Raw genomic sequence first — 16,558 nt, forward strand, 5'->3', positions numbered from 1 at the left:
GGGAGGGGCAGGTGGGGGAGGGGCCGCCCCCTTTTCCAGTGTGGGGGAGGGGCTCCCCCATTTTTTGGGGAGTGGGGGAGGGGCTCCCCCAATTTTCCAGTGTGGGGGAGCGGCTCCCCCCAATTTTGGGTGCCCCCCCCCCAATTTTCCAGTGTGGGGGAGGGGCTTCCACATTTTTTGGGGAGTGGGGGAGGGGCTCCCCCATTTTTTGGGTGCCCCTCCCCAATTTTCCAGTGTTGGGGAGGGGCTCCCCCAATTTTGGGTGCCCCCCCCCCAATTTTCCAGGATGGGGGGAGGGGCTCCCCCCTTTTTTTGGGTGCCATTTTCCAGTGTGGGGGAGGGGCTCCCCCATTTTTGGGTGCCCCCCCCCAATTTTTCAGTGTGGGGGAGGGGCTCCCCCATTTTTTGGGTGCCCCCCCCCACTTTTCCAGCACTTTCTCCCCCCCCACCCCCCCCCGCGGTCTGGGCGCTCCCCTCCCCCCCTCCCCTCCCCCCCCTATACGCGGGTGGTGGAGTGGGGGTGGGGCAGGGCGCTGTTGTGGGGGGCCGGTGGGGGGAAGGGCGGCACGGCGGCGCCGCCGAACGGGAGGAGCCCCCCCGGCACCGGCACCGGCACCGGCACGGCGCCGGCGTCGTCGGGCGCGCGCCGCAGCGCCAGCGCGTAGTCCGGCGGCCCGGCCACGGCCGCCACGGCGCCGGCCGGCCGCTCGGCCTCCGCCAGCTTCAACCGCACCGGCACCGGCGCCTCGCCGGGCGGCGGCACCGGCGCCGCGGCCGGGCCGGGCCGCTTGTCCCGCTTGTAGTAGAGCGCGGCGAAGGCGAGGATGTTGAGGAAGAGCAGCGAGGCGCCCACGGCCACGGTGACGCTCAGCTCCGTGGAGTAGTCCCGCGAGTCGCCGGGGAACGGCGCGAAGCGGCGGCGCCCGCCGGGGTCGTCGGCGTCGTCGGCGTCGTCGTCGCGGCGCGGCGGAGGCGGCGGCGTCGGCGCGCGGCGCGTGGGCGCGGCGCGGCGCGGCGGCGGCGGCGGCGGGCGCGTGGTGCTGGCGGCGTGGGGCGGCTGGTGGAGGTTGTGGAGGTGCGGCACCAGCTCCAGCCAGAAGGCGACCTTGTTGGCGCGGTAGTGGTCGCGCAGGCGCGGCTTCAGGCCGATGTGCAGGTAGCGCTTGGCCTTGCCGTCGAAGCGCGTCCACACCACCTCCTCGAAGCGGTTGGGCTTGGTGTGGATGAACTTGGTGTCCTGAGGGACCGGCTGGTTCGGGTCGCTGCGGGGAGGGGGCGGTGACCGGTGACCGACTGACCCATTGACCCAACTGACCGGTGACCCATTGACCAGTGACCCAGCTGACCCAACTGACCCAACTGACCAGTGACCCATTGACCAGTGATCCAACTGACCCATTGACCAGCTGACCAACTGACCCATTGACCCAACTGACCCATTGACCAGTGACCCAACTGACCCATTGACCAACTGACCAGTGACCCATTGACCCAACTGACCCATTGACCAGTGATCCAACTGACCCATTGACCAGTGACCCAACTGACCAGTGAACAACTGACCCATTGACCAGCTGACCCATTGACCCAACTGACCCATTGACCAACTGACCCAGTGACCAGTGACCCAACTGACCCATTGACCAGTGACCCAACTGACCCATTGACCAACTGACCCAGTGACCAGTGACCCAACTGACCCATTGACCAGTGACCCAACTGACCCATTGACCAACTGACCCAGTGACCAGTGACCCAACTGACCCAGTGACCAGTGACCCAACTGACCCATTGACCAGCTGACCCATTAACCAGTGACCCAACTGACCAGTGACCCAACTGACCAGTGACCAACTGACCAGTGACCCATTGACCCAACTGACCCATTGACCAGTGATCCAACTGACCCATTGACCAGTGACCCAACTGACCAGTGAACAACTGACCATTGACCAGCTGACCCATTGACCAGCTGACCAACTGACCCATTGACCAGTGACCCAACTGACCCATTGACCAACTGACCAGTGACCCAACTGACCCAACTGACCCATTGACCAGTGACCCAACTGACCCATTGACCAGTGATCCAACTGACCCATTGACCAGTGACCCAACTGACCAGTGAACAACTGACCCATTGACCAGCTGACCCATTGACCCAACTGACCCAACTGACCAATTGACCAGTGACCCAACTGACCCATTGACCCACTGACCAGTGATCCATTGACCCAACTGACCCATTGACCAGTGACCCAACTGACCCATTGACCCACTGACCAGTGATCCATTGACCAGTGACCCAACTGACCAGTGAACAATTGACCCATTGACCAGCTGACCCATTGACCAGCTGACCCATTGACCCAACTGACCCAACCGACCAATTGACCAGTGACCCAACTGACCCATTGACCCAACTGACCCATTGACCAACTGACCAGTGACCCATTGACCAGCTGACCCAACTGACCAGTGACCCAACTCACCATTGAGCAACTGAGCCATTGACCAACTGACCCATTGACCAGTGACCCAACTGACCATTAACCCAACCTTTGACCCAATTGACCCAACCGTTGACCCAACTGTTGACCCAAGCCTTGACCAAATTGAACCATTGACCCAACCACTGACCCAACTGTTGACCCAACTGACCCAGCTTTTAACCCAACTGACCCAACCATTGACCCAACCACTGACCCAACCATTGACCCAACCATTGACCCAATTGACCCAACTGACCCAACCATTGACCAAATTGAACCAACCATTGACCCAACTGTTGACCCAACTGACCCAACCGTTGACCCAACTGACCCAACTGTTGACCTATTGACCCAATCGTTGACCCAACTGACCCGAACCTTGACCCAACTCTTGACCAAATTGAACCAACCCTTGACCCAAGTGACCCAACCATTGACCCAACCATTGACCCAACCCTTGACCCAACCATTGACCCATTGACCCAACCGTTGACCCAATTGACCCAACCATTGACCCATTGACCCAACCATTGAGCCAACTGACCCAACCATTGACCCATTGACCCAACCATTGACCCAACCATTGACCCAATTGACCCAACCATTGACCCATTGACCCAACCTTTGACCCAATTGACCCAATTGACCCAACCATTGACCCAATTGACCCAACCATTGACCCAATTGACCCAACCATTGACCCATTGACCCAACCATTGACCCAACTGTTGACCCAACCATTGACCCAACCCTTGACCCAACCGTTGACCCAACCATTGACCCATTGACCCAACCGTTGACCCAACTGACCCAACCGTTGACCCAACCATTGACCCAACTGACCCAACCATTGACCCATTGACCCAACCATTGACCCAATTGACCCAACCATTGACCCCTTGACCCAACCCTTGAACCAACCATTGACCCAATTGACCCAACCATTGACCCATTGACCCAACCGTTGACCCAACCATTGACCCAACCATTGACCCAACCACTGGCCCACCCCCTGCCCCGCCCCCCACCCACCCCGTCTTGGCGAAGTTGGTCCAGTAGGTCATGACGACGGCGCTGAGCATGACGTCGTTCTTGGAGAAGTTGCACGGGAAGAGGTCGGTGGCGCCCACCATGGGCACGCCGAAGACGTAGGGGATCTCATCGCCGTGCGCCGCGTCCGCCCACTCGGGCCGCGCGTCCGTCTGGCAGTGGTGGTAGAAGGTGTAGAAGTACACCGGCGACTGGTACTCGGCGTGCAGCTTGGCCGTGGCCACCGCCGGCGCCACCCACTGGTGGTCGGTGAAGAGCGCCAGCAGCGTCTTGCGCCGCATCTCGCCGTTGTCGCGGTCGGCCCAGTCCGTGTACATGAACTTGATGGTCTCGCGCAGGATGTCCTTGCCCTCGGGGTAACCGTAGAGGTTGTCCACGAAGTTGGAGACGGTGAAGTCGAAGTAGGAGGCCGAGATGCCGTCCTCGCTCTCCAGCGAGTCCTCCACGAACTTCAGCCCCTCACCCTGGTTGACGCCGATGAGGATGTCGTAGTTGAGGAACTCGCCCTGCTGCATCAGGATCTCGGGGTCGTCCGGCACCACGTCGCCGTCCACCACCGGCCCGAAGGCCACGTGGTAGCGGGCGGGCTGCACGTCCTGGTCCACCAGGGCGCGGAAGGGCTGGCGCCGCAGGCACTCGACGGCGGCGCCGGTGTCGGCGCGCTCGCAGCCCACCTTGGCCGCCAGCAGCCGCGTGTACTTGAGCGGTTGGTAGTTGACCGACCAGCTGGCGATGGCCGTGCCGCTCTGCGCGATGGCCTTCTGGAACAGGCCTGGGGGGCGCCGCGGGGTCAGGCCGGGGCGGGCTGAGGGGTCTCAGTGGGGTTTGGGGTCATGGGGGACGTGGGGATGGGGTCCCACCAGGGTTTGGGGTGGTGGGGGATGTGGGGATGGTGTCCCACCAGGGTTTGGGGCGGTGGGGGACGTGGGGATTGGGGTTTGGGGTCATGGGGGATGTGGGGATGGGGTCCCACCAGGGTTTGGGGTGGTTGGGGGACGTGGGGATGGGGTCCCACCAGGGTTTGGGGTCATGGGGGACGTAGGGATTGGGGTTTGGGGTCATGAGGGACGTGGGGATGGGGTCCCACCAGGGATTGGGGCGGTGGGGGACGTGGGGATGGGGTCCCACCAGGGTTTGGGGTCAGAGTTGGGGGTTTGGGAGGGTCTCAGTGGGGTTTGGGGTCATGTGGGACGTGGGGATGGGGTCCCACCAGGGTTTGGGGTCATGGGGGATGTGGGGATTGGGGTTTGGGGTCATGGGGGATGTGGGGATGGGGTCCCACCAGGGATTGGGGCGGTGGGGGACGTGGGGATGGGGTCCCACCAGGGTTTGGGGTGATTGGGGAACGTGGGGATGGGGTCCCACCAGGGTTTGGGGTGATTGGGGAACGTGGGGATGGGGTCCCACCAGGGTTTGGGGCGGTGGGGGACGTGGGGATTGGGGTTTGGGGTCATGGGGGATGTGGGGATGGGGTCCCACCAGGGATTGGGGCGGTGGGGGACGTGGGGATGGGGTCCCACCAGGGTTTGGGGTGATTGGGGGACGTGGGGATTGGGGTTTGGGGTCATGGGGGACATGGGGATGGGGTCCCACCAGGGTTTGGGGTCATGGGGGACGTGGGGATTGGGGTTTGGGGTCATGAGGGACGTGGGGATGGGGTCCCACCAGGGTTTGGGGTGATTGGGGACGTGGGGATGGGGTCCCACCAGGGTTTGGGAACATGGGTGATGGTCCCACCAGTGTTTGGGGTGGTGGGGGATGTGGGGATGGGGTCCCACCAGGGATTGGGGTCATGGGGGACGTGGGGATTGGGGTTTGGGGTCATGGGGAACGTGGAGATGGGGTCCCACCAGGGATTGGGGTCAGAGTTGGGGGTTTGGGAGGGTCTCAGTGGGGTTTGGGGCCATGTGGGACGTGGGGATGGGGTCCCAGCAGGGTTTGGGGTCATGAGGGACGTGGGGATGGGGTCCCACCAGTGTTTGGGGTGATTGGGGGACGTGGGGATGGGGTTCCACCAGAGATTGGGGACGTGGGGATGGGATCCCACCAGGGTTTGGGGTGATTGGGGACATGGGGATGGGGTCCCACCAGGGCGATGGCCTTCTGGAACAGGCCTGGGGGGCACCGTGGGGTCTCAGTGGGGTTTGGGGCTGTGGGGGACGTGGGAATGGGGTCCCACCAGGGTTTGGGGCGGTGGGGGACGTGGGGATTGGGGTTTGGGGTCATGGGGAACGTGGAGATGGGGTCCCACCAGGGATTGGGGTCAGAGTTGGGGGTTTTGGAGGGTCTCAGTGGGGTTTGGGGCCATGTGGGATGTGGGGATGGGGTCCCACCAGGGTTTGGGGTCATGGGGGATGTGGGGATGGGGTCCCACCAAGCTTTGGGGATCCTGGGGGATGTGGGGATGGGATCCCACCAGAGATTGGGGATGTGGGGATGGGATCCCACCAAGCTTTGGGGCTCGTGGAGAACGTGGGGACGGGATCCCAGCAGGATCAGAGCTCGGGGCCGCGGTACCTTCGGAGTGGTGGGACAGGATGAGGAGGCTGACGCAGGCGGCGCCGGCGCCGGAGCCGAAGATGGTGATGCGCTGCGGGTCGCCGCCGAAGTGGCCGACGTTCTCGTGCAGCCACCGCAGCGCCTGGATCTGGTCCAGCAGCCCGTAGTTGCCCTTGGCCGCCTGGTCCCCCGTGCTCAGGAAGCCTGGGGACACCCCGGGGACGTTGGGGACATTTGGGGACACGCAGGGGACATTTTGGGGAAATTTGGGGACATTTTGGGGACATTTTGGGGACATTTGGGGACATTTGGGACACCCAGGGGACATTTTGGGAGACATTTGGGGACATTTTGGAGACATTTGGGACACCCAGGGGACATTTTGGAGACATTTGGGGACACGCAGGGGACATTTTGGAGACATTTGGGGACATTTTGGGGACATTTTGGGGACATTTGGGGACATTTGGGACACCCAGGGGACATTTTGGAGACATTTGGGGACATTTTGGGGACATTTTGGGGACATTTGGGGACATTTTGGAGACATTTGGGACACCCAGGGGACATTTTGGAGACATTTTTGGGGACATTTGGGGACATTTCTGGGGACATTTTGGGGACATTTTGGGACATTGGGGAGATTTTGGGGACATTTGGGGACATTTTGGAGATCTTGGGACATTTTGGGGACATTTTGGGGACATTTGGGACACCCAGGGGACATTTTGGAGACATTTGGGGACATTTTGGAGACATTTGGGACACCCAGGGGACATTTGGGGACACTCAACGAACAGCTGGGGACACCCAGGGGACACCTCAGGGATGTTGGGGACATTTTGGGGACACTCAGGAGACACCCAGGGGACATTCTGGGGACATTTGGGGACACCCAGGGGACACCCAGGAGACACCCAGGGGACATTTGGGACATTTTGGGGACATTTTTGGGGACATTTTGGGGACATTTGGGGACATTTTGGAGATCTTGGGACATTTTGGGGACATTTGGGACACCCAGGGGACAGCTGGGGACACGTCCAGGACACACAATGTCCCCAACGTTCCCAATGTCCCCAATCCCCCAATCCCCCAATGTCCCCAATCCCCCAATGTCCCCAATGTCCCCAGTGATGTCCCCAATGTCCCCAATGTCCCCAGTGATGTCCCCAATGTCCCCAGTGTCCTCACCCAGAACGCCCAGCCGGTAGTTCATGGTGACCACGATGACGTTGCCGTGTCCCCGATCCCCCAATGCCCCCAACGTCCCCAATGTCCCCCAATGTCCCCATGGTGTCCCCCCAATGTCCCCAACATCCCCAATGTCCCCAATGTCCCCAGAGATGTCCCCAATGTCCTCACCCAACACGCCCAGCCAGTAGTTCATGGTGACCACGATGATGTTGCCGTGTCCCCAACGTCCCCGATGTCCCAAATCCCCCCAACGTCCCCAATGTCCCCAATCTCCTCAATGTCCCCAATGTCCCCAATCCCACCAATCCCACCAATGTCCCCATTGTCCCCAATGTCCCCCCAATGTCCCCAACGTCCCCAATGTCCCCATTGTCCCCAATGTCCCCCCAATGTCCCCAACGTCCCCAATGTCCCCAATGTCCCCAATGTCCCCAATGTCCCCGGTGTCCTCACCCAGCACGCCCAGCCAGTAGTTCATGGTGACCACGATGACGTTGCCGTGTCCCCAATCCCCCAATGTCCTCAACGTCCCCAATGTCCCCAGTGATGTCCCCAATGTCCCCAATCCCCCCAATGTCCCCAATGTCCCCAACACCCCCAATGTCCCCAATGTCCCCAATCCCACCAATTCCACCAATGTCCCCATTGTCCCCAATGTCCCCAATGTCCTCAACGTCCCCAATGTCCCCAACACCCCCAATGTGCCCAGTGTCCCCAATGTCCCCAATCCCACCAATTCCACCAATGTCCCCATTGTCCCCAATCCCCCCAATGTCCCCAATGTCCCCAATGTCCCCAATGTCCCCAATGTCCCCAATGTCCCCAATGTCCCCAATGTCCTCAACGTCCCCAATCCCCCCAATGTCCCCAATGTCCCCGATCCCCCAATGTCCCCAATGTCCCCAATGTCCCCAATGTCCTCAATGTCCCCAATGTCCCCAATCCCCCCAACGTCCCCAACGTCCCCAGTGTCCCCAATGTCCCCAACGTCCCCAATCCCCCCAATGTCCCCAATGTCCCCAATGTCCTCACCCAACACGCCCAGCCGGTAGTTCATGGTGACCACGATGACGTTGCCGTGTCCCCAATCCCCCCAACGTCCCCAGTCCCCCCATTGTCCCCAATGTCCCCAACGTCCCCAATCCCCCCAATGTCCCCAACGTCCCCAATGTCCCTGATCCCCCAATCCCCCCAATGTCCCCAATGTCCCCAATCCCCCCAATGTCCCCAACGTCCCCAACGTCCCCAATCCCCCCAATGTCCCCAATGTCCCCAGTGTCCCCAGAGATGTCCCCGGTGTCCTCACCCAGCACGCCCAGCCGGTAGTTCATGGTGACCACGATGACGTTGCCGTAGGCCGCCAGGACGCTGCCGTCGAACATGTTCCCGGTGCCCTCCATGTAGGAGCCGCCGTGCAGGAACAGCATCACCGGCTTCTTGCCGCTGTCACGGATGTCTGGGGACACCGGGGGGACATTGGGGACATTGGGGACATTGGTGGGATTGGGGACATCGGGGACATTGGGGACATTGGTGGGATTGGGGACATTGGTGGGATTGGGGACATTGGGGACATTGGGGACATTGGTGGGATTGGGGACATTGGGGACACTGGGGACATTGGGGACATTGGTGGGATTGGGGACATTGGGGACATTGGTGGGATTGGGGACATCGGGGACATTGGGGACATTGGTGGGATTGGGGACATTGGTGGGATTGGGGACATTTGGGACATTGGGGACATTTTGGAGAAATTTGGGACATTGGGGACACTTTGGGAACATTTTGGGGACATTTGGGGTCATTTTGGGGACACTGGGGACATTGGGGACACCGAGGTGACATTGGTGGGATTGGTGGGATTGGGGACATTGAGGACATCGGGGACATTTTGGGGACATTTTGGGGACATTTTGGAGACATTTGGGACATTGGGGACACTTTGGGAACATTTTGGGGACATTTCAGGACATTTTGGGGACATTGGGGACATCGGGGACATCCAGGGGATTGGGGACATTGGGGGGATTCTGGGGATATTTGGGGACATTTTGGGGATATTTCGGGACATTTTGGGGACATTTGGGACATTGGGGACATTGGGAACATTGGGGACATTTGGGACATTTTGGGGACATTTTGGGACATTTTGGGGACATTTGGTACATTGGGGACATTTGGGACATTTTCGTGACATTTTTGGGACATTTTGGGGACATTTTGAGGAGATTTTGGGGACATTGGGGACATGGGGGACATTTGGGGACAGTTTGGGGAGATTTGGGGATATTTTGAGGACATTTGGGACATTTTGGGGATATTTGGGACATTTGGGGACATTTTGGGGACATTTTGGGACATTGGGGAGTTTTGGGGGACATTTTGGGGAGATTTTGGGGAGATTTGGGGACATTTTGAGGACATTTGGGGAAATTTTGGGACATTGAGGATATTGAAGACATTGGGGACATTTTGGGGACATTTGGGGAAATTTTGGGACATTTTGGGGACATCATAGGGACACCTTTGGGGACACCCCCAAATTTGGGGACATCCCTGGGGACCCCACCCCCCAAAATTTGGGGACACGCCCGATGTCACCCCAGGGGTGGCCGGGAGGTGACAGCGGGGTCAAAGGTCACCGGTTGGATTTTGGGGGGTCATTTTGGGGTCACGGGGGGGGGGGGGGGATGGGGAGAGGGGGGAGGGGGGCGTCCAAAAAATCCAGAAAAAAACCCAAAAAAGCCACCAAAACACCAAAAAAAAATTAAAAAAACAACAACCAAAAAACCAAAAAAACCAAAAAAACCCAAAAAACCAAAAAACTCCCCCAAACCTCCCCACCCCCCGCGAAGAAGCCAAAAAAACACCAAAAAAAAAAAGAAAAAAAAACAAAAAAAAAAAACCACAACAAAACCAAAAAGAACCAAAACCCCCCCCCCGGGACAAAAATTGTGTAAAGAACCAAAAAACGCCAAAAATCCCCCCAAAAAAAAAAAAAAATTCCGCACCCCCTCCCCCCTCCCCGCGGAGAGGATTTGGGGGTGGGGGAGGGGAAAGGGAGGGGGGAGGGGAAAAAACAAAAAAAAATAAAGAAAAAAACCAAAAAAAAAAGAAAAAAAAACCAAAAAAAAAAAAAAAGAAACGGGGGGGGGGGGAAAGAACCAAAAAAAGGAAAGACAAAAACACCCAAAAAAGCCGGAATTTGCCCCAAAACATGCAGCAAAACTACCTGAGTCCGGGGGGGGGCCGCCGGCCGCGCCGTCCTCGCGCTTTTTGCCGAGCAAACCTGGACCGAGGGAAGAGAAGGAGGAAAAATTTTGGGGCCAAAAGGAGCGAAAATGGGGTCGGGGGTGGGGGGGAGCGATTTAAAAAAAATTACAAAAAAAAATTTGGGGGGAAAAGGGAAAAATTTGCCCAAAAAACCAAAAAAGAGGTGGAAGGTTCCCCTCCCCCACCCCCGAAAAAATCCGGGGAGGGGGAAAAGGGAGCGGGAAAATCCCCGAAAATGGCCGGAAATGGGGAAAGGGCCCAAAAATGGGAAAAGGGCCCCAAAAAATGGGAAAAAAGTCCCGGAAATGGGAAAAAAGTGCCGGAAATGGGAAAAAGTTCCGGAAATGGGAAAAAGTTCCGGAAATGGGAAAATGGAAAAAATACAGGAAGAGGGGTAAAAATGGGAAAAGGGCCCGAAAAATGGGGAAATGCCCCAAAAATGGGAAAATGGCCCCAAAAATGGGAAAATGGCACAAAAAATGGGAAAATGGCCCCAAAAATGGGAAAATGGCCCCAAAAATGGGAAAATGGCCCAAAAATGAGAAAATGGCCCAAAAAGTGAGGCCGGGAGGGGTCGGGATGGGGCTGGGATGGACGGAGGGGTGGACGGATGGACAGACGGACACTGGGATGGATGGATGGACACTGGACGGACAGACGGACACAGGGACGGACAGATGGACGCGGGGTGGACAGACGGACACTGGACGGACACTGGGATGGACAGACGGACGCTGGGATGGATGGATGGACACTGGATGGACACTGGATGGACAGATGGACACTGGATGGACAGACGGACACTGGGACGGACGCTGGGATGGACAGATGGACACTGGATGGACACTGGATGGACAGATGGACACTGGATGGACACTGGATGGACACTGGACGGACAGATGGACACAGGGATGGATACTGGGATGGACAGACGGACGCTGGATGGACACTGGGTGGACACTGGGATGGACAGACGGACACTGGGATGGACAGATGGACAGATGGACACTGGGTGGACACTGGATGGACAGACGGACACTGGGATGGACAGACGGACCCTGGACGGACAGACGGACACTGGATTGACACTGGGATGGACAGATGGACACTGGATGGACACTGGACGGACAGACGGACGCTGGGATGGACAGATGGACACTGGGATGGACACTGGGATGGACAGATGGACACTGGGATGGACACTGGGATGGACAGACGGACACGGGGATGGACAGATGGACACTGGACGGACACTGGGATGGACAGACGGACGCTGGGATGGACAGATGGACACTGGATGGACACTGGACGGACAGATGGACACTGGGATGGATACTGGGATGGACAGACGGACGCTGGATGGACAGATGGACACTGGGATGGATGGATGGACACTGGGATGGACAGACGGACACTGGGATGGATGGATGGACACTGGGATGGATGGATGGACCCTGGACGGACAGACGGACGCGGGGATGGACAGATGGACACTGGGATGGACAGATGGACACTGGGTGGACACTGGATGGACACTGGACGGACAGACGGACGCTGGGATGGACAGATGGACACTGGGATGGACCCTGGACGGACAGACGGACACTGGGATGGATACTGGGATGGACAGACGGACGCTGGATGGACACTGGGTGGACAGTGGACGGACACTGGGATGGACAGACGGACACTGGGATGGACAGACGGACGCTGGATGGACACTGGACGGACAGATGGACACTGGGATGGATACTGGGATGGACAGACGGACACTGGGATGGACAGACGGACGCTGGATGGACACTGGACGGACAGATGGACACTGGGTGGACACTGGGATGGACAGATGGACAGATGGACACTGGGTGGACACTGGGATGGACAGATGGACCCTGGATGGACAGACGGACGCTGGACGGACAGACGGACGCGGGGTCCCCGGCGCGTGGGGGGCGGGGCCGTGGGCGGGGGGCGGGGCCTCGGTTTTGCCCGAATTTGCCGCTTTTCGCCCCAAATCCCAAAGTCCCGATTTTCCTCCCTCCCGCCCCTCCCCCATTTCCCCGCCCCCTTTTTTTTTTTTTTTGCCCAATTTCGCCGGATTTTGCCCCGTTTCCCGATTTCTCCGTTTTCTGCCCGTTTTTTACCGTTTTCCCCCGAACTTTGCCCAAATTTCCCTTTTCTCTCGCCCCCTCACCTGGCCACGCCCACTCACCTGGCCGTGTCTCATTTGCATAGCCACGCCCCTCACCTGGCCACGCGCACTCACCTGGCCGTGTCTCATTTGCATAGCCACGCCCACCAGCGCCATTCCCACCCCTCTCTCACCTGGGCCCAGGTGTGTTCCAGGTGTCCCCAGGTGTCCCCAGGTGTGTCCAGGTGTGTCCTTGTCCCTCACCTGGCCCCAGGTGTGCCCCAGGTGTGTCCCCAGGTGCCCCCAGGTGTGTCCCGCGTGTCTCTCTGTCCCCAGGTGTGTCCCAGGTGTGCCCAGGTGTCCCCAGGGGTGCCAAACCTGTCCCCAGCTCTATCACACATGTCCCCAGGTGTGTCCCAGGTGTGTCCCACCTGCCCAGGTGTGTCATTACCATCCTCGGTGGGCACGTAGAGGTTCAGGTAGAGGCAGTCCTCACCCAGACCCATTCCCAGCTCCATCCCAGGTGTGTCCCACCCATCCCCAGGTGTGTCCCACCTGCCCAGGTGTGTCATTACCGTCCTCGGTGGGCACGTAGAGGTTCAGGTAGAGGCAGTCCTCACCCAGACCCATTCCCAGCTCCATCCCAGGTGTGTCCCACCCATCTCCAGGTACATCCCAGGTGTGTCCCACCTGTCCAGGTGTATCCCAGGTGTGTCCCACCTGTCCCCAGGTGATTTACCGTCCTCGGTGGGCACGTAGAGGTTCAGGTAGAGGCAATCCTCACCCAGACCCATTCCCAGGTGTGTCCCACCCATCTCCAGGTACATCCCAGGTGTGTCCCACCTGCCCAGGTGTGTCCCAGGTGTATCCCAGGTGTGTCCCACCTGTCCCCAGGTGATTTACCGTCCTCGGTGGGCACGTAGAGGTTCAGGTAGAGGCAATCCTCACCCACACTCACACCCAGCTCCATCCCAGGTGTGTCCCACCTATCCCAGGTGTGTCCCACCTGTCCCCAGGTGATTTACCGTCCTCAGTGGGCACGTAGAGGTTCAGGTAGAGGCAATCCTCACCCAGACCCATTCCCAGCTCCATCCCACCCATCCCCAGGTGTATCCCAGGTGTGTCCCACCTATCCCAGGTGTATCCCAGGTGTGTCCCATCTGCCCAGGTGTGTCCCAGGTGTATCCCAGGTGTGTCCCACCCATCCCAGGTGTGTCCCAGGTGCGTCCCACCTGTCCCCAGGTGATTTACCGTCCTCAGTGGGCACGTAGAGGTTCAGGTAGAGGCAATCCTCACCCAGACCCATTCCCAGCTCCATCCCACCCATCTCCAGGTGTGTCCCACCCATCTCCAGGTGTATCCCAGGTGTGTCCCACCTGCCCAGGTGTGTCCCAGGTGTGTCATTACCGTCCTCGGTGGGCACGTAGAGGTTCAGGTAGAGACAATCCTCACCCAGACCCATTCCCAGCTCCATCCCACCCATCCCCAGGTGTGTCCCACCCATCCCAGGTGTGTCCCAGGTGCGTCCCACCTGTCCCCAGGTGATTTACCGTCCTCGGTGGGCACGTAGAGGTTCAGGTAGAGGCAATCCTCACCCAGACCCATTCCCAGGTGTGTCCCACCTATCCCAGGCGTGTCCCAGGTGTGTCCCACCTGCCCAGGTGTGTCATTACCGTCCTCGGTGGGCACGTAGAGGTTCAGGTAGAGGCAATCCTCGCTTTGTGTCACCCCAGACTCACTCCCAGCTCCATCCCAGGTGTGTCCCACCCATCCCCAGGTGTGTCCCAGGTGTGTCCCACCTGCCCAGGTGTGTCCCACCTGTCCCCAGGTGCATCATTACCGTCCTCGGTGGGCACGTAGAGGTTCAGGTAGAGGCAATCCTCACCCAGACTCATTCCCAGCTCCATCCCAGGTGTGTCCCACCCATCTCCAGGTGTATCCCAGGTGTGTCCCACCTGTCCCAGGTGTATCCCAGGTGTGTCCCACCCATCCCCAGGTGTGTCCCACCTGTCCCCAGGTGATTTACCGTCCTCGGTGGGCACGTAGAGGTTCAGGTAGAGACAATCCTCACCCAGACCCATTCCCAGCTCCATCCCACCCATCCCCAGGTGTGTCCCACCTATCCCAGGTGTGTCCCAGGTGTGTCCCACCTGCCCAGGTGTGTTATTACCGTCCTCGGTGGGCACGTAGAGGTTCAGGTAGAGGCAATCCTCACCCAGACCCATTCCCAGCTCCATCCCAGGTGTGTCCCACCCATCCCCAGGTGTGTCCCACCCATCCCCAGGTGTGTCCCACCTATCCCAGGTGTATCCCAGGTGTGTCCCAGGTGTGTCCCAGGTGTGTCCCACCTGTCCCCAGGTGATTTACCGTCCTCGGTGGGCACGTAGAGGTTCAGGTAGAGGCAATCCTCACCCAGACCCATTCCCAGCTCCATCCCAGGTGTGTCCCACCCATCCCCAGGTGTGTCCCACCCATCCCCAGGTGTGTCCCACCTATCCCAGGTGTATCCCAGGTGTGTCCCAGGTGTGTCCCAGGTGTGTCCCACCTGTCCCCAGGTGATTTACCGTCCTCGGTGGGCACGTAGAGGTTCAGGTAGAGGCAATCCTCACCCAGACCCATTCCCAGCTCCATCCCAGGTGTGTCCCACCCATCTCCAGGTACATCCCAGGTGTGTCCCACCTGCCCAGGTGTGTCCCAGGTGTGTCCCAGGTGCATTTACCGTCCTCGGTGGGCACGTAGAGGTTCAGGTAGAGGCAATCCTCGCTCTGCGCCGCCACGTAGGCGCCGGCCGCCTCCAGGTTGTCGCTGAGCCACAGCGGCAGCATCAGCGGCGGCGGGCCGGCGCGCAGGTTCTGGGGGCAGGCGGGGGCGAAGGCGGTGGCGTCGCGGACCCCCCCCCAGGCGGCGGGGGCTTCGGGGGGCGCCCAGCGGCGCGGGCCCAGCGGCGGCGCCGCGTACGGGACCCCCAGGAACGCCTGCACCGGGCCCAGCAGCTCGTTGGAGAGGTCGCGGCGCGCGCCGCGCAGCCGCCCGTACTGCGTCGGCACCACCGGGAAGCGCGGGTCGGGGTCGGGGGGAGCGCCGGGAGCGCCGGGAGCGGCACCGGGACCGCCGGGACCGCCGGGAGCGCCGGGAGAGTCCGGAGAGGAGCGGACGTGGACGGAGGAGGAGGAGAGGAGGGAGGAAGGCGCTGCCCAAAGCGCCAGGGCCAGCGCCAGGGGGAGGGGGGGCGGCATGGTGGGGGAGGGGGGGGAGGGGAAATGGGGAGGGGGTTATGGGGAGGGGAGGGGGGGGAGGGAGGATGGGGGGCTGTGGGGGGGGTGGGGGGATGGGGGTGGGGGGATGGGGGGAAATGGGGGAATTGGGGGGGAAATATGGGGGTAAAAGGGGGGAATTATGTGGGGAAAAGGGGGGAAATGGGGGAAATATGGGGGAATTGGGGGGAATTGGGGGGAATTGGGGAAAAATGGGGGAGAATATGGGGGGAAATGGGGGGGAAATAAGGGAGGAAAATATGGGGGGAAATGGGGGGGAAATATGGGGGAAAATGGGGGGAAATATGGGGGGAAATGGGAAAAAATGGGGAGAAAATGGGGGGAAATGGGGGGAAAATATGGGGGGAAAAATGGGGGGGAAATGGGGGGGAAATATGGGGGAATTGGGGAGAAATGGGGGGAAAATGGGGAAAAATGGGGGGAATATGGGGGGAAATGGGGGGGAAATAAGGGAGGAAAATATGGGGGGAAATGGGGGGGAAATATGGGGGAAAATGGGGGGAAATATGGGGGGAAATGGGGAAAAATGGGGGGGAAAATGGGGGGAAATATGGGGGGGAAATAAGGGAGGAAAATATGGGGGAAAAATGGGGGGGAATGGGGGAAATATGGGGGGAAATATGGGGGAATTGGGGGGA

General features: G+C 59.6%; 1 protein-coding gene across 3 annotated transcripts; it reads right to left on the minus strand.

Annotated features, from left to right (window-relative positions):
- Positions 1 to 460: 460 nt before the first annotated feature.
- Positions 461 to 15,884, minus strand: NLGN2 (neuroligin 2). 3 transcript variants are annotated; one of them, XM_085564098.1, is made up of 6 exons: positions 15,365 to 15,884; positions 10,474 to 10,530; positions 8,545 to 8,694; positions 6,060 to 6,245; positions 3,525 to 4,314; positions 461 to 1,262 (listed from the first exon to the last, which is right to left on the minus strand). In XM_085564098.1, the coding sequence occupies exons 1-6, from the start codon at positions 15,879 to 15,881 to the stop codon at positions 497 to 499; spliced, it is 2,466 nt and encodes an 821-aa protein (XP_085420224.1). In that variant the 5' UTR covers positions 15,882 to 15,884; the 3' UTR covers positions 461 to 496. The 3 variants fall into 3 exon arrangements, with proteins under 3 accessions (XP_085420224.1, XP_085420226.1, XP_085420225.1); XM_085564100.1 differs by lacking the exon at positions 15,365 to 15,884 and adding an exon at positions 13,385 to 13,601; XM_085564099.1 differs by lacking the exon at positions 10,474 to 10,530.
- Positions 15,885 to 16,558: the final 674 nt, after the last annotated feature.

This window comes from Lonchura striata, chromosome 32, assembly GCF_050655825.1.
Source record: "Lonchura striata isolate lonStrDom1 chromosome 32, ASM5065582v1, whole genome shotgun sequence".
NCBI lineage: Eukaryota > Metazoa > Chordata > Aves > Passeriformes > Estrildidae > Lonchura > Lonchura striata.